Source organism: Ranitomeya variabilis, chromosome 5 (genome assembly GCF_051348905.1).
Source record: "Ranitomeya variabilis isolate aRanVar5 chromosome 5, aRanVar5.hap1, whole genome shotgun sequence".
Lineage (NCBI taxonomy): Eukaryota > Metazoa > Chordata > Amphibia > Anura > Dendrobatidae > Ranitomeya > Ranitomeya variabilis.
In genome coordinates, this window is record NC_135236.1 from 189,249,281 (window position 1) to 189,276,768 (window position 27,488).

The window sequence follows — 27,488 nt, forward strand, 5'->3', positions numbered from 1 at the left end:
AATGGTATGGAGCATTATATATGGCACAGCTTTATATGGAGCATCTATGGGGCAATAATGAATGGTATGGAGCATCTATTTTTTTGAAATTCACCGGTAGCTGCTGCATTTTCCACCCTAGGCTTATACTAGAGTCAATAAGTTTTCCCAGTTTTTTGTGGCAAAATTAGGGGGGTCGGCTTATACTCGGGTCGGCTTATACTCGAGTATATACGGTAATTAAATATCATGCATGAAGGACTGAAATACAGAAGGAGCATTAGAAAGCCCGAAAGGCATCACAAGGTATTCAAAATGGCCTTCGGGCGTATTAAATGCAGTTTTCCATTCGTCACCCTGTTTAATACGAACAAGATTATATGCCCCTCGAAGGTCAATCTTAGTAAACCAACTAGCCCCCTTAATCCGAGCAAACAAATCAGAAAGCAAAGGTAAAGGGTATTGGAATTTGACCGTGATCTTATTAAGAAGGCGATAATCAATACAGGGTCTCAAGGAGCCATCCTTCTTGGCAACAAAAAAGAATCCCGCTCCCAATGGTGACGAAGACGGCCGAATATGCCCCTTTTCCAAAGACTCCTTGACATAACTCCGCATGGCGGTATGCTCTGGCACAGACAGATTGAAAAGTCGGCCCTTAGGGAACTTACAGCCAGGAATCAAATTAATAGCACAATCACAGTCCCTATGTGGAGGAACGGAACTGGACTTGGGCTCATCAAATACATCCTGGAAATCCGACAAAAACTCAGGGACTTCAGAAGAGGGGGAAGAGGAAATTGACCTCAAAGGAACGTCACAATGTACCTCTTGACAACCCCAACTAGTCACAGACATAGATTTCCAATCCAGCACCAGATTATGTTCCTGTAACCATGGATAATCCAGTACAACAACATCATGCAAGTTATGCAACACCAGAAAACGGCAATCTTCCTGATGTGCTGGAGCCATGCACATGGTCAGCTGAGTCCAATACTGAGGTTTATTCTTGGCCAACGGTGTAGCATCAATGCCCCTCAAAGGAATAGGGCTCTGCAAAGGCTGCAAGGAAAAACCACAGCGCCTGGCGAATTCCAAGTCCATTAAGTTCAGGGCAGCGCCTGAATCCACAAATGCCATGACAGAAAAGGACGATAATGAGCAAATTATGGTCACAGATAAGAGAAATTTAGGCTGTACAGTACTGATGGTAACAGACCTAGCGACCCTCTTAGTACGCTTAGGGCAATCAGAAATAACATGAGCAGAATCACCACAGTAAAAACACAGCTTATTCTGACGTCTGAATCCCTGCCGTTCTGCTCTAGTCAAAATCCTATCACATTGCATAGGCTCAGGACTCCGCTCAGAGGACACTGCCATATGGTGCACAACTTTGCGCTCGCGCAGGCACCGATCAATCTGAATGGCTAGAGACATAGATTCGCTCAAACCAGAGGGTGTGGGGAACCCCACCATAACATCTTTAAGGGCTTCAGAAAGACCCTTTCTGAAAATTGCAGCCAGAGCATCCTCATTCCATTTAGTGAGCACAGACCATTTTCTAAATTTCTGGCAGTATAATTCTGCTGCTTCCTGACCCTGACATAGGGCCAACAAGGTTTTCTCTGCATGATCCACAGAATTAGGTTCGTCATACAATAATCCGAGCGCTTGAAAAAATGCGTCTACATTAAGCAATGCCGGATTCCCTGATTCAAGGGAGAATGCCCAGTCCTGAGGGTCACCACGCAGCAGAGAGATGATAATCTTAACCTGCTGAATGGGATCACCAGAGGAACGGGGTTTCAAAGCAAAAAACAATTTGCAGTTATTTTTAAAATTCAAAAACTTAGATCTGTCCCCAAAAGACAAATCAGGAGTAGGAATTTTAGGCTCTAAAGCCGGAGTCTGGACAACATAATCTTGGATACTCTGTACTCTTGCAGCAAGTTGATCCACACGAGAAAACAAACCCTGAACATCCATGCCAGCGCTAAAATCCTGAACCACCCAGAGATTAAGAGGAAAAAAAAAGACAAAACAGACTGCAAAAAAAAAATAAAAAATGGCTCAGAACTTATTTTTCCTTCTTTTGAGATGCATTTAATTCATTTTTGGCCAGTTGTACTGTTAGGAACTGGTGGTTTAGGAGCAACATGGGACGAGCTCTGGAGGAGGTGGTACCTGTACAAACCGCAGTTCCTGAGCTTATCACAACACTGGAAGTAGCCGTGGGATGTTCCTGTCACTCCCTAGACACCTCGTCACAGCCGGAGGACTAACTACCCCTAAAGATGGAAACAGGAAAGCTATCTTGCCTCAGAGAAAATCCCCAAAGGAAAGGCAGCCCCCACAAATATTGACTGTGAGTGGAGAGGGAAATGACATACGCAGAATGAAATCAGAATGTAGCAAAGGAGGCCAGTCTAGCTAGATAGATAGAATAGGACAGAATACTGTGCGGTCAGTTATAAAAAACTAGAAAAATCCACCACAGAGTTTACAAAAATCTCCACACCTGACTAAAGGTGTGGAGGGTAAATCTGCTTCCCAGAGCTTCCAGCTTAACTGAATAAATCCATATTGACAAGCTGGACAAGAAAAAACATAGAAAGAGCTGAACGATTAAGTCCACAATATGTGGACAGCAAAAGAACAAGCAAGGACTTATCTTTGCTGAACTGGTCAGAATATCAGGGAAATCCAAGCAGAGATGTGAATCCAAGCAGGAACCATTGACAACTGGCCCAGGCTGAAGGATAGAGCCAGGATAAATAGCCGAGCCAGAAAGAAGATCAGTGGAAGCAGCTGCTGACTGCTAAATCCAAGGAGCAGCAGTTCCACTCAAAACCACCGGAGGGAGCCCAAGAGCAGAACTCACAAAAGTGCCACTTACAACCACCGGAGGGAGCCCAAGAGCGGAATTCACAACAGGTTTATGAGGAATCACTCCTGCCAAACCAATCTAATCAGTTTTTATGAAGAGGAAAGCTATAGACTGGACCAAGGTGAGTCATTGGACGTGGTATATCTTGATTTTTCCAAAGCGTTTGATACCGTGCCACACAAGAGGTTGGTACACAAAATGAGAATGCTGGGTCTGGGGGAAAATGTGTGTAAATGGCTAAGTAACTGATTTAGTGATAGCAAGCAGAGGGTGGTTATAAATGGTATATTCTCTAACTGGGTCGTTGTGACCAGTGGGGTACCACAGGGGTTGGTGTTGGGACCTATTCTCTCCAATATATTTATTAACGATCTGGTAAAAGGTTTACACAGTAAAATATTGATATTTACAGATGATATAAAACTATGTAAAGCAGTCAATACAAGAGAAGATAGTATTCTGCTACAGATGGATCTGGATAAGTTGGAAACTTGGGCCGAAAGGCGGCATATGCAGTTTAACAATGATTAATATAAGGTTATACACATGGGAAGAAGGAATCAATATCACCATTACACAGTGAACAGGAAACCACTGGGTAAATCTGACATGGAGAAGGACTTGGGGATCCTAGTTAATGATAAACTTATCTGGAGCAGCCAGTGCCAAGCAGAGGCTGCCAACGCAAACAGGATCATGGGGTGCATTTAAAGAGGTCTGGATACACATCATGTGAGCATTATACTGCCTCTACAAATCCCTGGTTAGACCGCACATGGAGTACTGTGCACAGTTTTGGGCATCGGTGCTCAGGAAGGATGTAATGGAACTAGAGCAAGTACAAAGGAGGGCAACAAAATTAATAAAGGGGATGGGGGAACTACAATACCCAGAGAGATTAGCAAAATTAGGATTATTTAGTCTACAAGAAAGACGACTGAGGGGTGATCTAATAACCATGTATAAGTATATAAGGGGACAATACAAATTTCTCTCCGAGGATCTGTTTATACCTAGGAATGTGACGGTCACAAGGAGACACTCTCTGCATCTGGAGGAGAGAAGGTTTTTCCACCAACATAGAAGAGGATTCTTTACTGTTAGGGCAGTGAGAATCTGTAATTCCTTGCCTGAGGAGGTGCTGATGGCGAATTCAGTCGACGGGTTCAAGAGAGGCCTGGACATCTTCATGGAGCGTAACAATATTGCATCTTACAGTTATTAGGCTCTTTAGAAGGGCGTAGATCTGGGAATTTATTCTGATGGAATATAGGCTGAACTGGATGGACAAATGTCTTTTTTCGGCCTTGCTATCTATGTTACTATATATACCGTACAGACCAAAAGTTTGAATACACCTTCTCATTTAAAGATTTTTCTGTATTTTCATGACTATGAAAATTGTATATTCACACTGAAGGCATCAAAACTATGAAATAACACATGTGGTATTATATACTTAACAAAAAAGTGTGAAACAACTGAAAATATGTCTTATATTCTAGGTTCTTCAAAGTAGCCACCTTTTGCTTTGATGACTGCTTTGCACACTCTTGGCATTCTCTTGATGAGCTTCAAGAGGTAGTCACCGGGAATGGTCTTCCAACAATCTTGAAGGAGTTCCCAGAGATGCTTAGCACTTGTTGGCCCTTTTACCTTCACTCTGCGGTCCAGCTCACCCCAAACCATCTTGATTGGGTTCAGGTCTGGTGACTGTGGAGGCCAGGTCATCTGGCGTAGCACCCCATCACTCCTTCTTGGTCAAATAGCCCGTACACAGCCTGGAGGTGTGTTTGGGGTCATTGTCCTGTTGAAAATTAAATGATGGTCCAACTAAACGCAAACCGGATGGAATAGCAAGATGCTGTGGTAGCCATGCTGGTTCAGTATGCCTTCAATTTTGAACAAATACCAACAGTGTCACCAGCAAAGCACCATCACACCTCCTCCATGCTTCACGGTGGGAACCAGGCATGTAGAGTCCATCCGTTCACCTTTTCTGCGTCGCACAAAGACACTGGTTGGAACCAAAGATCTCAAATTTGTACTCATCAGACCAAAGCACAGATTTCCACTGGTCTAATGTCCATTCCTTGTGTTCTTTAGCCCAAACAAGTCTCTTCTGCTTGTTGCCTGTCCTTAGCAGTGGTTTCCTAGCAGCTATTTTACTATGAAGGCCTGCTGCACAAAGTCTCCTCTTAACAGTTGCTGCAGAGATGTGTCTGCTGCTAGAACTCTGTGGCATTGACCTGGTCTCTAATCTGAGCTTCTGTTAACCTGCGATTTTTGAGGCTGGTGACTCGGATAAACTTGTCTTCAGAAGCAGAGGAGACTCTTGGTCTTCCTTTCCTGGGGCGGTCCTCGTGTGAGCCAGTTTCTTTGTAGCGCTTGATGGTTTTTGCCACTGCACTTGGGGACATTTTCAAAGTTTGCCCAATTTTTTCAGACTGACTGACCTTCATTTCTTAAAGTAATGATGGCCACTCGTTTTTCCTTACTTAGCTGCTTTTTTCTTGCCATAATACAAATTCTAACAGTCTATTCAGTAGGACTATCAGCTGTGTATCCACCAGACTTCTGCACAACACAACTGATGGTCCCAACCCCATTTATAAGGCACAAAATCCCACTTATTAAACCTGACAGGGCACACCGTGAAGTGAAAACCACTCCCGGTGACTACCTCTTGAAGCTCATCAAGAGAATGCCAAAAATGTGCAAAGCAGTCATCAAAGCACAAGGTGGCTACTTTGAAGAACCTAGAATATAAGACATTTTCAGTTGTTTCACACTTTTTTGTTATATAATTCCACATGTGTTAATTCATAGTTTTGATGCTTTCAGTGTGAATGTACAATTTTCATAGTCATGAAAATACAGAAAAATCTTTAAATGAAAATTTTTATTTTCAGTTTTTACATTTAAAAAAATTCCTCCTTTAGCCTTGTGCCAAAAAACAGCAGCCATCGGTTCTTCTAAGCAGCTGCCTAGCATTCTAAAAATGAAAATAGTGGAGGCACATAAAGCAGGAGAAGGCTATAAGTAGCCCTTTCCTCAGTTCGAAATGTAATAAAATAGCAGCAGGAACATTGGAGGTCATGATAAGGGTTGGAAGACCAAATAAAATTTCAGTGTGAACTGTTCGTAGGATTGCTAGAGAAGCAAATCAGAACCCCTGCTTGACTGCAAAAGGCCTTCAGAAAGATTTAGAAGACTGGAGTTGTGGTACATTGTTCTACTGTTCAGAGACACCTGCACAAATATGGCCTTCATGGAAGACTCATCAGAAGAAAACCTCTCCTGCATCCTCATCATAAAATTCAGAAGTACGCAATAGAACATCTAAACAATCCTGATGCATTTTGGAAACAAGTTCTGTGGACCGTTGAGGTTAACATAGAACTCTTTGCAAACAATGATCAAAGGTATGTGTGGAGAAAAAAGGGCACAGAACTTCAGGAAAAGAATATCTCGTCAACCATTAAGCATGGATGTGGATCAATGATGCTTTGGGTTTGTGTTGCAGCCAATGGCACGGGGACCATTTCACGGGTAGAGGGAAGAATGGATTCAAAGAAATTTGAACAAATTCTTGATGCAAATATGACACCATCTGAAAAAAAAAAAAAGTTGACCTAATCCAAATTAAGCATCTCTGGAGAGACCAGAAAATGGCTGTCCATCAACTTTTACCATCCAAACTGAATGAACTGGGGAGGATCGGCAAGGAAGAATGGCAGAGGTTCCCCAAATCCAGGTGTTAAAAACTTGTTGCATCATTCCCAAGAAGACTCATGGCTCTACTAGCTCAAAAGGGTGCTTCTACTCAATACTGAGCAAAGGGTCGGAATACCGATGACCATGTGATATTTCAGTTTTTCTTTTTTAATAATTTTGCTAAAATTTCTACATTTCTATTTTTTTTCAGTCAAGATGGGGTGCAGAGTGTACATTAATGAGAAAAAAATGAACTTTTTTGAATTTACTAAATGACTGCAATGAAACAAAGAGTGAAAAATTTAAAGGAGTCTGAATACTTTCCGTACCCACTGTATATACACTGCTAAAAAAGTAAAGGGAACAACACAATGTAACTCCAAGTCAATCACGCTGCTTTGAGAACAACCTGTCCGGTTATGAAGCAACACCGATTGAGAATCAATTTCTCCTGCTGTTGTGCAAGTGGAACAGGCAGAAATGATAGGCAATTAGCAGGACAACCCCCATAAAGAAGTGGTTCTGCAATAGGTGACCACAGACCATTTCTATGTTCTCATCCTTTTTATCTGTTGTTTTGCTTACTTTTGCATTTTGTCATTGCCCTCAACCCTACAGTAGCATGAGGCGATGTCTACAACCCACAGACATGTCTCAGGTAGCGCAGCTCATTCAGGATGACACTTCAATGCGAGCTGTGGCAAGAAAGGTAGCTGTATCTGTCAACACAGTGTCCAAACCATGGAGCAGATACAGGAGACAGGCCAGTACACTAGATGTGTAGGGAGCCATAGTAGGCCAACAACAAAACAGCAGGACCGCTACTTCCTCGTTTGTGCAAGGAGGAGCAGCACCAGAGCCCAGCAAAATGACCTCCAGCTGGCCCAAAACATCCATATATATACTCAAAGTGTAGAAAACAGACTATGAGGGCCTGACGTCCACAAGTGGGTGTTGTGGTTACAGCCCAACATCGTGCAAGGCCATTGGCATTTGCCAGAGAACACCAAGATTGGCAGATTCGACATTGGTGCCCTGTGCTGTTCACGGATGAGAGCAGGTAAACACTGAGCACATGTGACAGAGCCTGGAGACGCTGTGGAGACGTTTTGCAGCCTGCAACATCCTCCAGCACGACCAGTTTGGCAGTGGTTCAATAATGGTGTGGGGAGGCATTCCTTTGGGGGTCTGTTATGGACCTGGTGGTTAGGTGCACCAGGAATGACCTGATAGTTAAACACGGAATCAGGACGAGCTCTGGGGAAATGGGAACTCTGCTGACCACAAACCCTACTCCTATCAACACAACTAGAAACAGCCGTGGAGCGTGCCTGACTCTGCCTAGACGCCTCTTCACAGCCTAAGAGCTAACTACCCCTAAAGAAAGGAAACAAAGCCTTACTTGCCTCAGAGAAATTTCCCCAAAGGTAAAAGCAGCCCCCCCACAAGTATTGACTGTGAGATAAGAGGAAATCACAAACACAGGATGAAATAGGTTTTAGCAAAGAGAGGCCAGTCTAACTAAACAGATTGAGGATAGAAAAGGGATCTTTGCGGTCAACACAAAAAGCTACAAAAACCACGCAGAGTGTGCAAAAAATACCCCCGCACCGACTCACGATGCGGTGGTGCCACTCTGCACCCCCAGAGCTTCCAGCTAGCCAGGTAGTTTCATGATAGCAAGCTGGACTAGAACTTGGCAAGAAAAAACCATATGTAACAAATGAACAAGCAGGAACTTAGCTTGTGCTGGAGTAGACAGGTCCTCGGAAAGATCCAGGAGAGATCTGAACCAGTACTAGAACATTGACAGCTGGCGATCTGAGTGAAGTTAAATAGAGAATCAGCCTAGCCCCAAACGAGGGCAGCTGGAGAAGGAATCTCAGAACCAACAGCTCCACTCACAGCCACCAGAGGGAGTCCACGGACAGAACTCACCGAAGTACCATTCATGACCACAGGAGGGAGTTCGAGAACGGAATTCACAACAGTACCACCCCCTTGAGGAGGGGTCACCGAACCCTCACCAGAGCCCCCAGGCCGATCAGGACGAGCCAAATGAAAGGCACGAACTAAATCGGCAGCATGGACATCAGAGGCAACAACCCAGGAATTATCCTCCTGACCATAGCCCTTCCATTTGACCAAGTACTGAAGTTTTCGTCTCGAAATACGAGAATCCAAAATCTTCTCCACCACATACTCCAACTCCCCCTCGACCAACACCAGAGCAGGAGGATCAACGGAGGGAACCATAGGCGCCACATATCTCTGCAGCAACGACCTATGGAACACATTATGGATGGCAAAAGAAGCAGGAAGGGCCAAACGAAATGATACAGGATTAAGAATTTCAGAAATCTTATAAGGACCAATGAAACGAGGCTTAAACTTAGGAGAAGAAACCTTCATAGGAACATAACGAGATGATAACCAAACCAAATCCCCAACACGAAGTCGGGGACCAACACGGCGACGGCGGTTAGCGAAACGTTGAGCCTTCTCTTGGGACAAGGTCAAATTGTCCACCACATGAGTCCAAATTTGTTGCAACCTGTCCACCACAGAATCCACACCAGGACAGTCCGAAGGCTCAACCTGCCCTGAAGAAAAACGAGGATGAAAACCAAAATTACAAAAAAAAGGTGAAACCAAAGTAGCCGAACTGGCCCGATTATTAAGGGCGAACTCAGCTAATGGCAAGAAGGTCACCCAATCATCCTGATCCGCAGAAACAAAGCATCTCAGATAAGTTTCCAAAGTCTGATTGGTTCGTTCGGTTTGGCCATTTGTCTGAGGATGGAAAGCCGAAGAAAAAGACAAATCAATGCCCATCTTAGCACAAAAGGACCGCCAAAACCTTGAAACAAACTGGGAACCTCTGTCAGACACGATGTTCTCTGGAATGCCATGCAAACGAACCACATGTTGGAAAAATAATGGAACCAAATCAGAGGAAGAAGGCAATTTAGGCAAGGGTACCAAATGGACCATTTTAGAGAAGCGATCGCAAACCACCCAGATGACCGACATCCTTTGAGAAACAGGAAGATCTGAAATAAAATCCATGGAAACATGCGTCCAAGGCCTTTTCGGGACCGGCAAGGGCAAATGTAACCCACTGGCACGAGAACAGCAGGGCTTAGCCCGAGCACAAGTCCCACAAGACTGCACAAAAGAACGCACATCCCGCGACAAGGAAGGCCACCAAAAGGACCTAGCCACCAAATCTCTGGTACCAAAAATCCCAGGATGACCAGCCAACACGGAACAATGAACCTCAGAGATAACTCTATTAGTCCATCTATCAGGGACAAACAGTTTCTCCACTGGACAACGGTCAGGTCTATCAGCCTGGAACTCCTGCAGCACCCGCCGCAAATCAGGGGAGATGGCAGACAGAACTACCCCCTCTCTGAGAATACCAGCCGGCTCAGGAACCCCAGGAGAATCAGGCACAAAACTCCTTGAAAGGGCATCAGCCTTCACATTCTTAGAACCCGGAAGGTACGAAAACCACAAAATTGAAACGGGAGAAAAACAGCGACCAACGAGCCTGTCTAGGATTCAACCGCTTGGCAGACTCGAGATAAGTCAGATTCTTGTGATCTGTCAAGACCACCACGCGATGCTTGGCTCCTTCAAGCCAATGTCGCCACTCCTCGAATGCCCACTTCATAGCCAACAACTCCCGATTGCCAACATCATAATTACGCTCAGCAGGCGAAAACGTTCTCGAAAAGAAAGCGCATGGCTTCATTACAGAGCAATCAGAACTTCTCTGAGACAAAACAGCCCCTGCTCCAATTTCAGAAGCATCAACCTCGACCTGAAAAGGGAGCGAAACATCTGGCTGACAAAACACAGGAGCCGAAGAGAAACGACGTTTCAACTCCTGAAAAGCCTCAACGGCCGCAGAGGACCAATTCACCACATCAGCATCCTTCCTGGTCAAATCAGTCAATGGTTTAACAACACTAGAAAAATTAGCGATGAAGCGACGGTAAAAATTGGCAAAAGCCAGAAATTTCTGAAGGCTCTTCACAGATGTAGGCCGAGTCCAATCATAAATAGCTTGGACTTTAACAGGATCCATCTCGATAGTAGAAGGGGAAAAAATGAAGCCCAAAAAGGAAACCTTCTGAACTCCAAAGAGACACTTAGATCCCTTTACAAACAAGGAATTAGCACGAAGGACCTGGAACACCATTCTGACCTGCTTCACATGGGACTCCCAATCATCCGAAAAGACCAAAATATCATCCAAATATACGATCATGAATCTATCCAGATACTTTCGGAAGATGTCATGCATAAAGGACTGAAACACAGAGGGAGCATTAGAAAGGCCGAATGGCATCACCAAGTACTCAAAATGGCCCTCGGGCGTATTAAATGCTGTTTTCCATTCATCGCCCTGTTTAATACGCACGAGATTATACGCCCCTCGAAGGTCTATCTTGGTGAACCAACTAGCCCCCTTAATCCGAGCAAATAAATCAGACAGTAGAGGCAAAGGGTACTGAAATTTGACCGTGATTTTATTAAGAAGGCGGTAATCTATACAAGGTCTCAGAGAACCATCCTTCTTGGCCACAAAAAAGAACCCTGCTCCCAATGGTGACGACGACGGGCGAATATGCCCTTTCTCCAAGGACTCCTTTATATAACTCCGCATAGCGGCGTGTTCTGGCACAGACAAATTGAAAAGTCGTCCCTTAGGGAACTTGCTACCAGGAATCAAATTAATTGCACAATCACAATCCCTATGAGGAGGTAGGGTACTAGACTTGGGCTCATCAAATACATCCCGGTAATCCGACAAAAACTCAGGGACTTCAGAAGGAGTGGAGGAAGAAATTGACAATAATGAAACATCCCCATGTTCCCATTGACACCCCCAACTGGACACCGACATTGATTTCCAATCCAATACTGGATTATGGACCTGCAGCCATGGCAAACCCAACACGACCACATCATGCAGATTATGCAACACCAAAAAGCGAATATCCTCCTGATGCGCAGGAGCCATGCACATAGTCAACTGGGTCCAATACTGAGGCTTATTCTTGGCCAAAGGCATAGCATCAATTCCCCTCAAAGGAATGGGATGCTGCAAGGGCTCCAAGAAAAAACCACAGCGCCTGGCAAACTCCAAGTCCATCAAATTTAGGGCAGCGCCTGAATCCACAAATGCCATAACAGAATAGGATGACAAAGAGCAAATCAGAGTAACGGACAGAAGAAATTTAGGCTGTACAGTACCAATGGTGACGGACCTAGCGAACCGCTTAGTGCGCTTAGGACAATCAGAGATAGCATGAGTGGAGTCACCACAGTAAAAACACAGCCCCTTCTGACGTCTATGTTCTTGCCGTTCAGCTCTGGTCAAAGTCCTATCACATTGCATAGGCTCAGGCCTCTGCTCAGAGGATACCGCCAAATGGTGCACAGTTTTGCGCTCACGTAAGCGCCGATCGATCTGTATGGCCAAGGACATTGATTCATTCAGACCAGCAGGCGTGGGGAACCCCACCATAACATCCTTAAAGGCTTCAGAAAGACCCTTTCTGAAAATTGCTGCCAGGGCACACTCATTCCACTGAGTAAGCACAGACCACCTTCTGAACTTCTGGCAATATACCTCCGCTTCATCCTGACCCTGACACAAAGCCTGCAACATTTTTTCTGCCTGATCCACAGAATTCGGTTCATCATAAAGCAAACCCAGCGCCAGAAAAAACGCATCTACATTACGCAATGCAGGATCTCCTGGCGCCAGGGCGAATGCCCAGTCTTGAGGGTCGCCACGCAACAAAGAAATAATGATTCTTACTTGCTGAATAGGGTCACCAGAAGAGCGGGGTTTCAGAGCAAGAAACAGTTTACAATTGTTTTTGAAATTCTGAAATTTAGATCTATCCCCAGAAAACAAATCAGGAATTGGAATTCTAGGCTCCAACATAGGATTCTGAACTACATAATCTTGAATGTTTTGTACCCTTGCAGCGAGTTGATCTACACTAGAGGACAAACCTTGAATGTCCATATCCACACCTAAGTTCTGAACCACCCAGAGTTTAAGGGGAAAAGAAAGGCAATACACACTGCAGAGAAAAAAAAAATGGTCTCAGAACTTCTCTTTTCCCTCTATTGAGATGCATTAACACTTTGTGGGCCAGCTGTACTGTTATGGACCTGGTGGTTAGGTGCACCAGGAATGACCTGATAGTTAAACACGGAATCGGGACGAGCTCTGGGGAAATGGGAACTCTGCTGACCGCAAACCCTACTCCTATCAACACAACTAGAAACAGCCGTGGAGCGTGCCTGACTCTGCCTAGACGCCTCTTCACAGCCTAAGAGCTAACTACCCCAGAAGAAAGGAAACAAAGCCTTACTTGCCTCAGAGAAATTTCCCCAAAGGTAAAAGCAGCCCCCCCACAAGTATTGACTGTGAGATAAGAGGAAATCACAAACACAGGATGAAATAGGTTTTAGCAAAGAGAGGCCAGTCTAACTAAACAGATTGAGGATAGAAAAGGGATCTTTGCGGTCAACACAAAAACCACGCAGAGTGTGCAAAAAATACCCCTGCACCGACTCACGATGCGGTGGTGCCACTCTGCACCTCCAGAGCTTCCAGATAGCCAGGTAGTTTCATGATAGCAAGCTGGACTAGAACTTAGCAAGAAAAAACCATATGTAAGAAATGAACAAGCAGGAACTTAGCTTGTGCTGGAGTAGACAGGTCCTCAGAAAGATCCAGGAGAGATCTGAACCAGTACTAGAACATTGACAGCTGGCGATCTGAGTGAAGTTAAATAGAGAATCAGCCTAGCCCCAAACGAGGGCAGCTGGAGAAGGAATCTCAGAACCAGCAGCTCCACTCACAGCCACCAGAGGGAGTCCACGGACAGAACTCACCAAAGTACCATTCATGACCACAGGAGGGAGTTCGAGAACGGAATTCACAACAGGGGTCTGCACAGCTCTCCATGTACTAGCCAGAGGTACCCTGACTGCCATTAAGTACCGGGATGAGATCCTCAGACCCATTGCGAGACCAAAGATTTGCAACTGGAATATATAATTCAGTGATATCTAGGAAATGGTATTCTGGTGTTTCCTTCATGTTTTGGAGAAGTGTTTGTTATATACATACATATATATATGTATGTGTATATATACACTCACCGGCCACTTTATTAGGTACACCTGTCCAACTTCTTGTTAACACTTAATTTCTAATCAGCCAATCACATGGCGGCAACTCAGTGCATTTAGGCATGTAGACATGGTCAAGACAATCTCCTGCAGTTCAAACCGAGCATCAGTATGGGGAAGAAAGGTGATTTGAGTGCCTTTGAACGTGGCATGGTTGTTGGTGCCAGAAGGGCTGGTCTGAGTATTTCAGAAACTGCTGATCTACTGGGATTTTCACGCACAACCATCTCTAGGGTTTACAGAGAATGGTCCGAAAAAGAAAAAAAATCCAGTGAGCGGCAGTTCTGTGGGCGGAAATGCCTTGTTGATGCCAGAGGTCAGAGGAGAATGGGCAGACTGGTTCGAGCTGATAGAAAGGCAACAGTGACTCAAATCGCCACCCGTTACAACCAAGGTAGGCCTAAGAGCATCTCTGAACACACAGTGCGTCGAACTTTGAGGCAGATGGGCTACAGCAGCAGAAGACCACACCGGGTACCACTCCTTTCAGCTAAGAACAGGAAACTGAGGCTACAATTTGTACAAGCTCATCAAAATTGGACAGTAGAAGATTGGAAAAACGTTGCTTGGTCTGATGAGTCTCGATTTCTGCTGCGACATTCGGATGGTAGGGTCAGAATTTGGCGTAAACAACATGAAAGCATGGATCCATCCTGCCTTGTATGGAGCATCTTTGGGATGTGCAGCCGACAAATCTGCGGCAACTGTGTGATGCCATCATGTCAATATGGACCAAAATCTCTGAGGAATGCTTCCAGCACCTTGTTGAATCTATGCCACGAAGAATTGAGGCAGTTCTGAAGGCAAAAGGGGGTCCAACCCGTTACTAGCATGGTGTACCTAATAAAGTGGCCGGTGAGTGTATATATATATATATATATATATATATATATATATATATATATATATATATATAATTATTATTTTTATTTAGCCTAAAATACAAAGGAAATGTGTCATCTTTAACGTTAGGTCTTTTAGAGATCATTTTATCTTCAACTTGATTATTAACTGTTCACAAGAACAGTAATCTTGACCAGGTGTCAGGACTCTTAACATTTTTTATTACCTTTTTGTGCATTACTGCCCTTTTCCAAGATGGTGTCTTTGGTCTCATGTGCACTGTGTCTTCCTGCTATAAAACTCCACCCCAGCCTTCAGTCTGTGCTAGATGTTATGGTTCTCAATGGCAAGAGAACATAGCCCAGCATACATAGGAACTAGCTCTTGGAAGGATGGAAACTTAAACTGACCATGAACTAAACCTGCCGCACAACTAACAGTAGCCGGGTAGCGTAGCCTGCGTTTTATCCCTAGACGCCCAGCGCCGGCCGGAGGACTAACTAATCCTGGCAGAGGAAAATATAGTCCTGGCTCACCTCTAGAGAAATTTCCCCGAAAGGCAGACAGAGGCCCCCACATATTTTGGCGGTGATTTAAGATGAAAATGACAAACGAAGTATGAAAATAGGTTTAGCAAAATCGAGATCCGCTTACTAGATAGCAGGAAGACAGAAAGGGTACTTTCATGGTCAGCTGAAAACCCTATCAATACACCATCCTGAAATTACTTTAAGACTCTAGTATTAACTCATAACATCAGAGTGGCAATTTCAGATCACAAGAGCTTTCCAGACACAGAAACGAAACTGCAGCTGTGAACTGGAACAAAATGCAAAAAACAAACAAGGACAAAAGTCCGACTTAGCTGGAAGTTGTCTGGTAGCAGGAACATGCACAGAAAGGCTTCTGATTACAATGTTGACCGGCATGGAAGTGACAGAGGAGCAAGGTTAAATAGCGACTCCCACATCCTGATGGGAACAGGTGAACAGAGGGGATGATGCACACAAGTTCAATTCCACCAGTGGCCACCGGGGGAGCCCAAAATCCAATTTCACAACAGTACCCCCCCCTCAAGGAGGGGGCACCGAACCCTCACCAGAACCACCAGGGCGATCAGGATGAGCCCTATGAAAGGCACGGACCAGATCGGAGGCATGAACATCAGAGGCAGTCACCCAAGAATTATCCTCCTGACCGTATCCCTTCCATTTGACCAGATACTGGAGTTTCCATCTGGAAACACGGGAGTCCAAGATTTTTTCCACAACGTACTCCAACTCGCCCTCAACCAACACCGGAGCAGGAGGCTCAACGGAAGGCACAACCGGTACCTCATACCTGCGCAACAATGACCGATGAAAAACATTATGAATAGAAAAAGATGCAGGGAGGTCCAAACGGAAGGACACAGGGTTAAGAATCTCCAATATCTTGTACGGGCCGATGAACCGAGGCTTAAACTTAGGAGAAGAAACCCTCATAGGGACAAAACGAGAAGACAACCACACCAAGTCCCCGACACAAAGCCGAGGACCAACCCGACGCCGGCGGTTGGCAAAAAGCTGAGTCTTCTCCTGGGACAACCTCAAATTGTCCACCACCTGCCCCCAAATCTGATGCAACCTCTCCACCACAGCATCCACTCCAGGACAATCCGAAGATTCCACCTGACCGGAGGAAAATCGAGGATGAAACCCCGAATTACAGAAAAAAGGAGACACCAAGGTGGCAGAGCTGGCCCGATTATTGAGGGCAAACTCCGCTAAAGGCAAAAAAGCAACCCAATCATCCTGATCTGCAGACACAAAACACCTCAAATATGTCTCCAAAGTCTGATTCGTCCGCTCGGTCTGGCCATTAGTCTGAGGATGGAAAGCAGACAAGACAAATCTATGCCCATCCTAGCACAGAATGCCCGCCAAAATCTAGACACGAATTGGGTTCCTCTGTCAGAAACGATATTCTCCGGAATACCATGCAAACGAACCACATTTTGAAAAAACAGAGGAACCAACTCGGAAGAAGAAGGCAACTTAGGCAGGGGAACCAAATGGACCATCTTAGAGAAACGGTCACACACCACCCAGATGACAGACATCTTCTGAGAAACAGGAAGATCCGAAATAAAATCCATCGAGATGTGCGTCCAAGGCCTCTTCGGGATAGGCAAGGGCAACAACAATCCACTAGCCCGAGAACAACAAGGCTTGGCCCGAGCACAAACGTCACAAGACTGCACAAAGCCTCGTACATCTCGTGACAGGGAAGGCCACCAGAAGGACCTTGCCACCAAATCCCTGGTACCAAAGATTCCAGGATGACCTGCCAACGCAGAAGAATGAACCTCAGAAATGACTTTACTGGTCCAATCATCAGGAACAAACAGTCTACCAGGTGGGCAACGATCAGGTCTATCCGCCTGAAAATCCTGCAAGGCCCGCCGCAGGTCTGGAGAAACGGCAGACAATATCACTCCATCCTTAAGGATACCTGTAGGTTCAGAATTACCAGGGGAGTCAGGCTCAAAACTCCTAGAAAGGGCATCAGCCTTAACATTCTTAGAACCCGGTAGGTATGACACCACAAAATTAAACCGAGAGAAAAACAACGACCAGCGCGCCTGTCTAGGATTCAGGCGTCTGGCGGACTCAAGATAAATTAAATTTTTGTGGTCGGTCAATACCACCACCTGATGTCTAGCCCCCTCAAGCCAATGACGCCACTCCTCAAAAGCCCACTTCATGGCCAAAAGCTCCCGATTCCCAATATCATAATTCCGCTCGGCGGGCGAAAATTTACGAGAAAAAAAAGCACAAGGTTTCATCACGGAGCAGTCGGAACTTCTTTGCGACAAAACCGCCCCAGCTCCGATTTCAGAAGCGTCGACCTCAACCTGAAAAGGAAGAGCAACATCAGGCTGACGCAACACAGGGGCGGAAGAAAAGCGGCGCTTAAGCTCCCGAAAGGCCTCCACAGCAGCAGGGGACCAATCAGCAACATCAGCACCCTTCTTAGTCAAATCAGTCAATGGTTTAACAACATCAGAAAAACCAGCAATAAATCGACGATAAAAGTTAGCAAAGCCCAAAAATTTCTGAAGACTCTTAAGAGAAGAGGGTTGCGTCCAATCACAAATAGCCCGAACCTTGACAGGATCCATCTCGATGGAAGAGGGGGAAAAAATGTATCCCAAGAAGGAAATCTTTTGAACCCCAAAAACGCACTTAGAACCCTTCACACACAAGGAATTAGACCGCAAAACCTGAAAAACCCTCCTGACCTGCTGGACATGAGAGTCCCAGTCATCCGAAAAAATCAGAATATCATCCAGATACACGATCATAAATTTATCCAAATAATCACGGAAAATGTCATGCATAAAGGACTGAAAGACTGAAGGGGCATTTGAAAGGCCAAAAGGCATCACCAAATACTCAAAGTGGCCCTCGGGCGTATTAAATGCGGTTTTCCACTCATCCCCCTGCTTAATTCGCACCAAATTATACGCCCCACGGAGATCTATCTTAGAGAACCACTTGGCCCCCTTTATGCGAGCAAACAAATCAGTCAGCAGTGGCAACGGATATTGATATTTAACCGTGATTTTATTCAAAAGCCGATAATCAATACACGGCCTCAAAGAGCCATCTTTCTTAGACACAAAGAAAAAACCGGCTCCTAAGGGAGATGACGAAGGACGAATATGTCCCTTTTCCAAGGACTCCTTAATATATTCTAGCATAGCAGCATGTTCAGGCACAGACAGATTAAATAAACGACCCTTAGGGTATTTACTACCCGGAATCAAATCTATGGCACAATCGCACTCCCGGTGCGGAGGTAATGAACCAAGCTTAGGTTCTTCAAAAACGTCACGATAGTCAGACAAGAATTCAGGAATCTCAGAGGGAATAGATGACGAAGTGGAAACCAAAGGTACGTCCCCATGCATCCCCTTACATCCCCAGCTTAACACAGACATAGCGTTCCAGTCGAGGACTGGGTTATGAGATTGCAGCCATGGCAATCCAAGCACCAACACATCATGTAGATTATACAGCACAAGAAAGCGAATAATCTCCTGATGATCCGGATTAATTCTCATAGTTACTTGTGTCCAGTATTGTGGTTTATTACTAGCCAATGGGGTGGAGTCAATCCCCTTCAGAGGTATAGGAGTTTCAAGAGGCTCTAAATCATACCCACAGCGTTTGGCAAAGGACCAATCCATAAGACTCAAAGCGGCGCCAGAGTCGACATAGGCATCCGCGGTAATAGATGATAAAGAACAAATCAGGGTCACAGATAGAATAAACTTAGACTGAAAAGTGCCAATTGAAACTGACTTATCAAGCTTCTTAGTACGCTTAGAGCATGCTGATATAACATGAGTTGAATCACCACAATAAAAGCACAACCCATTTTTTCGTCTAAAATTCTGCCGTTCGCTTCTGGACAGAATTCTATCACATTGCATATTCTCTGGCGTCTTCTCAGTAGACACCGCCAAATGGTGCACAGGTTTGCGCTCCCGCAGACGTCTATCGATCTGGATAGCCATTGTCATGGACTCATTCAGACCCGCAGGCACAGGGAACCCCACCATAACATCCTTAACGGCATCAGAGAGACCCTCTCTGAAATTCGCCGCCAGGGCGCACTCATTCCACTGAGTAAGCACAGACCATTTACGGAATTTTTGGCAGTATATTTCAACTTCATCTTGCCCCTGAGATAGGGACATCAAGGCTTTTTCCGCCTGAAGCTCTAAATGAGGTTCCTCATAAAGCAACCCCAAGGCCAGAAAAAACGCATCCACATTGAGCAACGCAGGATCCCCTGGAGCCAATGCAAAAGCCCAATCTTGAGGGTCGCCCCGGAGCAAGGAAATCACAATCCTGACCTGCTGAGCAGGATCTCCAGCAGAGCGAGATTTCAGGGACAAAAACAACTTGCAATTATTTTTGAAATTTTGAAAGCAAGATCTATTCCCCGAGAAAAATTCAGGCAAAGGAATTCTAGGTTCAGATATAGGAACATGAACAACAAAATCTTGTAAATTTTGAACTTTCGTGGTGAGATTATTCAAACCTGCAGCTAAACTCTGAATATCCATTTTAAACAGGTGAACACAGAGCCATTCCAGGATTAGAAGGAGAGAGAGAGAGAGAGGAAGGCTGCAATATAGGCAGACTTGCAAGAGATTCAATTGAAAGCACACTCAGAACTGAAGGAAAAAAAAAAAAAAAAAAATTTTCAGCAGACTTCTTTTTTCTCTCCTTTCTCTGCCAATTAATTTAACCCTTTGCGGGCCGGTCAAACTGTTATGGTTCTCAATGGCAAGAGAACATAGCCCAGCATACATAGGAACTAGCTCTTGGAAGGATGGAAACTTAAACTGACCATGAACTAAACCTGCCGCACAACTAACAGTAGCCGGGTAGCGTAGCCTGCGTTTTATCCCTAGACGCCCAGCGCCGGCCGGAGGACTAACTAATCCTGGCAGAGGAAAATATAGTCCTGGCTCACCTCTAGAGAAATTTCCCCGAAAGGCAGACAGAGGCCCCCACATATATTGGCGGTGATTTAAGATGAAAATGACAAACGAAGTATGAAAATAGGTTTAGCAAAATCGAGGTCCGCTTACTAGATAGCAGGAAGACAGAAAGGGTACTTTCATGGTCAGCTGAAAACCCTATCAATACACCATCCTGAAATTACTTTAAGACTCTAGTATTAACTCATAACATCAGAGTGGCAATTTCAGATCACAAGAGCTTTCCAGACACAGAAACGAAACTGCAGCTGTGAACTGGAACAAAATGCAAAAAACAAACAAGGACAAAAGTCCGACTTAGCTGGAAGTTGTCTGGTAGCAGGAACATGCACAGAAAGGCTTCTGATTACAATGTTGACCGGCATGGAAGTGACAGAGGAGCAAGGTTAAATAGCGACTCCCACATCCTGATGGGAACAGGTGAACAGAGGGGATGATGCACACAAGTTCAATTCCACCAGTGGCCACCGGGGGAGCCCAAAATCCAATTTCACAACAGCTAGAGTATTCTGCCTTGCATCCAGCTCCTGACCTCTGGTGACTCCCTGGCTATATACCTGCGCCTGTGAACCTGTCTGTTCTGAGTTCCTGCTGCATACACCAGTTCCAGTAATCCTTCATCTGCTGCTCGTGTTTGCTTCCATCTGCATTTGCTGGACATGTAAGCTGTTTCTGCTCTGCAAGAACCTGAGACTATTACCCAGACCTCCCTGGTTGAGCTAAGATATTATTTGAACTGCCTTATAAGCATATCTATCTGTGTTGTGGACTAAGCAAGGACTTATTCGTGTCAAGTATCCTCAAGAATAATTGTGCTTCATAGACTTTCTGCGTGACTGCATTTTCCTCTGAAGTTTCCTATAGACTGCTGAGCTGCATTTGATATTTGCACCAAGTGTTGTGGACTTGAGTTTCTCTCTGCACCCGTTTGAATCACCGTGTGATAATATAGACTTTACCACTTATAAAACTGTGTCCTGTAGTTGTCTTGTTCCACGCAAAGAGTCTCCTGAGTTATCCCCTATAATTATTACAGGATACTCTAGCCTAAAAAAAAAAAAAAAAAAAAAGAGACTGCTGGAACAGTGACTGCAGGAAGCAGACTAGAGCTGGTGTTTTCCATAATTAGATCACTGCAGAAAGATGTGGAAGGTCTGCAAAAGAAGTTTGGAAGCTTTGAGCTCAATCAACAAGTGTTTGGGCAGACTTTGCAGGACTTAAGCACCCGCATGGCAGCCCAGGAAAACAAACTTGCTGGTATAGAGTCCCAGTATGGACGGGCTTTTCAGGACATAAGCACGCAAATAGCTGCACAAGCGACTTTTCCCTCTGGGCAACCGCCACCAGCTAGCCCACCTAAGTTGACCCCATTCAGATTTAATGGTGATCGCGACAAATTTCGTGGCTTTGTGAATCAATGTATGCTATATTTTTATGTGCATGCTGACCGTTTTCCTAATGATAGATCCAAAGTATTGTGTGTAATAATGCTGCTGACCGCACGAGCGCTCGCCTGGGCGAATCCGATGATTGAGTCTCGTGACCCACCGTTAAATAACTTGGATGATTTCTTGGCCGCTATGGCATTAATGTTTGATGATCCTAATCGCCGTGCAACCGCTGAATCTGCTTTGTTGTCTTTACGCCAGGCAAAACGTTCGCTGCATATAACTGTATTTCTAACTTTTCCCTTCCTTCCAAAGAGCCTGCAGGTAAAACATCTCGGGAGGTGGAGGAGGTGCCCATGCAAATTGATTCCGTTCAGAGGCGCGAGATCAATGAGCGCCGGGAGCATCGCCTTCGTGAAAGTTTATGTTTCTACTGCGGCCAGTCTGACCACTTCTTGAGCAATTGTCCTAAGTGTCCTAGACGGCCTAACAAGGTGCTAGCAGCAGTAGGGGAGTATGACAACTGTGATGATGAATCTGACATCTCTGAGTGTAGCCTGCCTTTAAACGCTGTATTCCATTCACTTTCTATGACTTCACCCCCCAAGGAGCTTAAGGAAAAGAACTCTCACTGTTCTCTCCCTATTAAGATCCTGTGTTCAGGACAGTGGATTTCCAGTGCAGCTATGATTGACTCTGGTACAGGTGGCAATTTCATGGATATCGCATTTGCCAAGGAACATGGTATTGAAATTCAGCAAAGAGCCTCCAATTACCATGGAAACAGTGGATGGGTCACCTTTAATCTCTGGGCCTGTGGATCAGGAGACCGTACCCCATGAAATTTTGTTGGAGCCTAATCATCAGGAGAAACTTTCTTTCTTGCTAATTTCTTCTCATTTTCCTGTGATTTTAGGCATTCCTTGGTTGCGTTCTCAGAACCCAATTATCAACTGGGAGACCAAGGAGATTATCTTTCCAACAAGGAGCAACTCAGCATTAACAGAAGCTGTCCCTGAGTTCACAGCTACGGAACCACATGTACAGGTATTTTCTTTACCTCCAGCATATAAAGAGTTCTCTGACATCTGTGACAAGAAGAATGCAGATCAGCTTCCTCCACACAGGCATTATGACTGTCCCATTGAGTTGCTTCCTGGGGCAGCTATTCCTTTTGGTAACGTATACCCTTTGGCGGCACCTGAGCTTCAAACCTTAAAGGAGTATATTGATGAAAATCTGGCCAAAGGCTTCATCCTTCTTCCTCACCAGCAGGGGCACCTATCTTTTTTGTAAAGAAGAAGGATGGGACTCTGAGACCCTGTGTTGACTATCGGGAACTCAATAAGGTAACCGTACAAAACCGTTACCCTTTGCCTCTGATTCCCGAATTACTGGAAAGAGTCCGCCATGCTACGGTGTTCTCTAAACTGGATCTTCGTGGGGCTTATAATTTGGTGCGTATTCGTCCAGGGGATGAGTGGAAGACAGCATTCAGATGCCCGTATGGACACTTTGAATCTCTTGTGATGCCCTTCGGGCTTTGTAACGCCCCTGCAACGTTTCAACACCTTGCTAATGACATTTTCAGAGATTTGTTGGACCAGTTTGTAGTGATCTATTTGGACGATATACTAATCTTTTCTGACTCTCTACAGGAACATGAAGAACATGTCAAAACTGTTTTAAGACGTCTGAAAGAACCATCTGTATATTAAGCCGGAGAAATGCGAGTTCCATCGTTCTGAGATACAGTTCTTAGGTTATATGATCTCTCCCCAGGGGCTGAACATGGAATCTGGTAAGATTCAGGCTATCCTTGACTGTCTGGTACCTAAGAACATTAAGGAGGTCCAACGTTTTATTGGTTTTTCCAAATTTCTACAGACGCTTCATTCGAAATTTTTCTGATATTGTCTGTCCCATTACTTCCTTGACAAAGAAGGAAAAGCCCTTTAAGTGGTCATCACAGACTCAAGAAGCTTTTGATCGGCTTAAGATCTGTTTCACATCAGCACCGCTGTTGATACACCCAGATCCAACACTTTCATTGTGGAGGTGGATGCTTCTGATAATGCTTTGGGGGCTATTCTCTCACAAAGAACTGGAGAGAAGGGTCTGCTACACCCATGTGCTTTCTTTTCCCGTAGACTAACCTCAGCAGAGAAGAATTACGATGTGGGAGACAAAGAATTGCTGGCTATTATTGCGGCTTTCAAAGAATGGAGGCATCATCTGCAAGGAGCTGCACAACAGATCATAGTGCTAATTGACCATCGCAATTTAGAGTTCCTTAGATCTGCTAGATGTCTTTCTCTTCGTCAGGCTCATTGGAACTTATTTTTAAATCAATTTAACTTTGTTATCTCGTACCGTCCAGGTTCTCGTAATGGGAGGGCTGATGCTTTATCCCGAATCCATGCTGCGGATTCCGTACCTGGAGCCCCGTCCAAGACCATTCTATCTGATGCCAATTTCATCGGAGTTATCCACGATCAGGACTTGTGGAAGGAGTGCAGGGAGGCCTATGATGGTGATTTATTTCTGGCCAACCCACCTGTGGATATTAATCTTGTCTTTAAGGGTGGCATGTGGTTCAGAGATCGACATATCTACGTCCCTGAGGTCGTCTGTCTGCAGATCCTCAAGTTGGTACATGACTCCAAGTTGGCTGGTCACAGGGGGGTACAGAAGACACAAGAGTTTCTGAGCCGATTCTTCTGGTGGCCAACTTGCCTGAAGGATACCAAGGACTATGTTCTCTCTTGCGAGGTATGTGCTCTTTACAAGACTCCTCATGTGGCACCTACGGGTCCTCTACAACCATTACCTGTTCCGTCCCGCCCTTGGGGGTCTATATCAATGGACTTTATTGTGGAGCTGCCTACATCGGGGGGCATGAATACAATCATGGTGGTAGTTGATCGCCTGACTATAGCTGCTCATTTTGTTCTGTGCACCGGCCTCCCCTCAGCTAAAGATACAGTGAACTTGGTTATACAGAATGTTTTTCGGTTGCAATCAGGTTCCGGATGAGATCATCTCTGACCGTGGAGTGCAGTTCACTTCAAGATTCTGGAAGGGGTTTTGCTCTGCACTCAATATTAATGTCTGTCTCTCTTCCGCTTACCATCCCCAGACAAATGGTCAGACTGAGCGTTCCAACCAGACGCTGGAACAATATCTAAGAAGCTATGTCAGCCATCTCCAGGATGATTGGTTGGAGTTGCTGCCGTTAGCCGAATTTTCATATAACAATTCTCAGAGCGCCTCCACTAAATTTACACCTTTCTTTGCCAATCTGGGTTATCATCCATGTATCTTACCTAGGTCTCCAATTAATTCTCCGGTTCCGGCAGTGGAGGAAAGGCTGACTGCGATGAGGCAAAATCTGGAGGTTCTGAAGGAATCAGCTCAAGAACGTTATAAGAGATCGGCTGATAGATTCTGTAAACCTGCACCCATGTTCAAGGTAGGAGATTCCGTGTGGTTAGCAACTAAGAATCTGAAGTTAAATGTTCCTTCACAAAAACTTGGACAGAAATTCATTGGCCCTTTCAAGAGCAACGGTATTGTGAGCTCTGTGGCCTGCCGGCTGAAGCTGCCTAGGACTATGAAGGTACCCCCAGTTTTTCATGTATCTTTACTAAAGCCTGTATCTCCTAATACCTTCCAGGGACGTGTTGTGCCACCTCCGCAGCCTGTGGTGATTGATGGGCAAGAACAATTTGTGGTGGAGGAAATTGTTGATTCCAGGATTCGCAGGAATCGGCTCCAATATTTGATAAGATGGCAGGGATATCCCCCTGAGGAAGACTCTTGGGAACCTGTGGAAAACATCAATGCCCAACAGAAGATTTCTCGTTTTCATCAGAGATTCCCTGAGAAACCAGGTCCAGGATCGTCCTGAGGCCGCTTCTAAGGAGGGAGTAATGTTAGGACTCTGAACATTTTTTATTACCTTTTTGTGCATTACTGCCCTTTTCCAAGATGGCGTCTTTGGTCTCATGTGCACTGTGTCTTCCTGCTATAAAACTCCACCCCAGCCTTCAGTCTGTGCTAGAGTATTCTGCCTTGCATCCAGCTCCTGACCTCTGGTGACTCCCTGGCTATATACCTGCGCCTGTGAACCTGTGGTTTTTATCCTGCTACTCTGCTCTGAGTTCCTGCTGCATACACCAGTTCCAGTAATCCTTCTTCATCTGCTGCTCGTGTTTGCTTCCATCTGCATTTGCTGGACATGTAAGCTGTTTCTGCTCTGCAAGAACCTGAGACTATTACCCAGACGTCCCTGGTTGAGCTAAGATATTATTTGAACTACCTTATAAGCATATCTGTGTTGTGGACTAAGCAAGGACTTATTTGTGTCAAGTATCCTCAAGAATAATTGTGCTTCATAGACTTTCTGCATGATTGCATTTTCCTCTGAAGTTTCCTATAGACTGCTGAGCTGCATTTGATATTTGCACCAAGTGTTGTGGACTTGAGTTTCTCTCTGCACCTGTTTGAATCACCGTGTGATAATATAGACTTTACCACTTATAAAACTGTGTCCTGTAGTTGTCTTGTTCCACACAAAGAGTCTCCTGAGTTGTCCCCTATAATTATTACACCAGGGGTGCCTGAACCTTTACATGCCGCAGGGAAAATCAGCAAAATATAATATAATGATACTTTAAAATGCCCTCCCCCAACCAAAAGGTTTTTTAAAACCTTATGGGGGCACAATGTAGAACATTAAAAATAGCAAAAATAAAATGGAAGAAAGCATAAATTAAAAACAAAAATGTAAAAAAGACACTATAGTCCAAATTTCTGTTTTAGCCCAGCAAAAAGTATGTCCAATATATAGGAATAATTTCTACGCAAAGGGGAATGCAATTTTTAAAGTTTTTAGCCGATGACCTGTTGAAGAGCAATGTAAGCGTGAAACGATCGTCGTCTGTATTTGCTCCACTGTTTTATCTGCCTGCTGTTGGTATGATGATGCCACAATAAAGGATTTTGTTGCACGGGACGGTATGTGCCAATCCGCTTTCTTTTCTATGGAAAACCTGAAAATGTGCCTGGTCAAGAAGGTGTGGTGGTAAATGGCCTGTTCATGAACTGGTTACTCAGCATTAATCAAATGTAATATAATATTGGCATAATTCTCTTCTATTTGTTTTGTCGAATGCTATGTTTCTACTACCTGAGCCAATCCACCAGCATAAATAAGGGTAAGATCTGGCATCCACGTGCATCCAGGAACCAGGAGCCCGTACACAGTGAAGAGATTAGAAGGAACGGAATAGAACAGGTATACTAACATCTGCAAAATAAAGACATATGGTATTCTGTGAAAACAGTGCAAACAAACCCCAAAAGATTTGTAACTACATTTGTGGTTTTCTCGGATACAATCAATGGTATAAATGCTGTAGTAAATGAGTTCATTCATTCATTTGAAAGAACACTTTGCTCCACAAATCAGTGTAAAGTAGTATATTTCTCCTTTTGATAAAATACCTGCAGACTAAAATATGTCTATGGTTTCTGTTAAAAAAAATAATAATATAATAACAATAATATAGTTGCATTGATTAAAATAAAGACACATCCATCAAGTTCAACCTTTCTTGATCATTACACATTATGTATCACATGTATGTATCACATTTATAACACAGTATACCATTTGTTATGAGAAATTTATCCTGACAATTTTACAAAAATTACCTGGAGTTTTGAGTAAGTAGCGGGGTCTTTTATATACGGCTCCTGAAGTTGTGTATAGAATCGACAGAAGTCAGAAGAACAATCTAAAGCGACCTGTGGACAAGGATAAAATGCATATAAAACATCAAATTTACCCTTTATACATACATAAAAATAATAG

The 27,488-nt window shown here is 44.5% G+C and overlaps 1 protein-coding gene across 1 annotated transcript in view; it reads right to left on the reverse strand.

The window, feature by feature from the left end:
• The window catches only part of TM6SF1 (transmembrane 6 superfamily member 1), a 161,576-nt gene that overhangs the window by 18,918 nt on the left and 115,170 nt on the right, over positions 1 to 27,488 (reverse strand). The window contains exons 8-9 of the mRNA XM_077263646.1: positions 27,329 to 27,421; positions 26,802 to 26,921 (exon numbers count right to left, since the gene is read on the reverse strand). Coding sequence (XP_077119761.1) covers positions 26,802 to 26,921; positions 27,329 to 27,421 — 213 coding nt within the window. The remainder of the gene's footprint in view (positions 1 to 26,801; positions 26,922 to 27,328; positions 27,422 to 27,488) is intronic.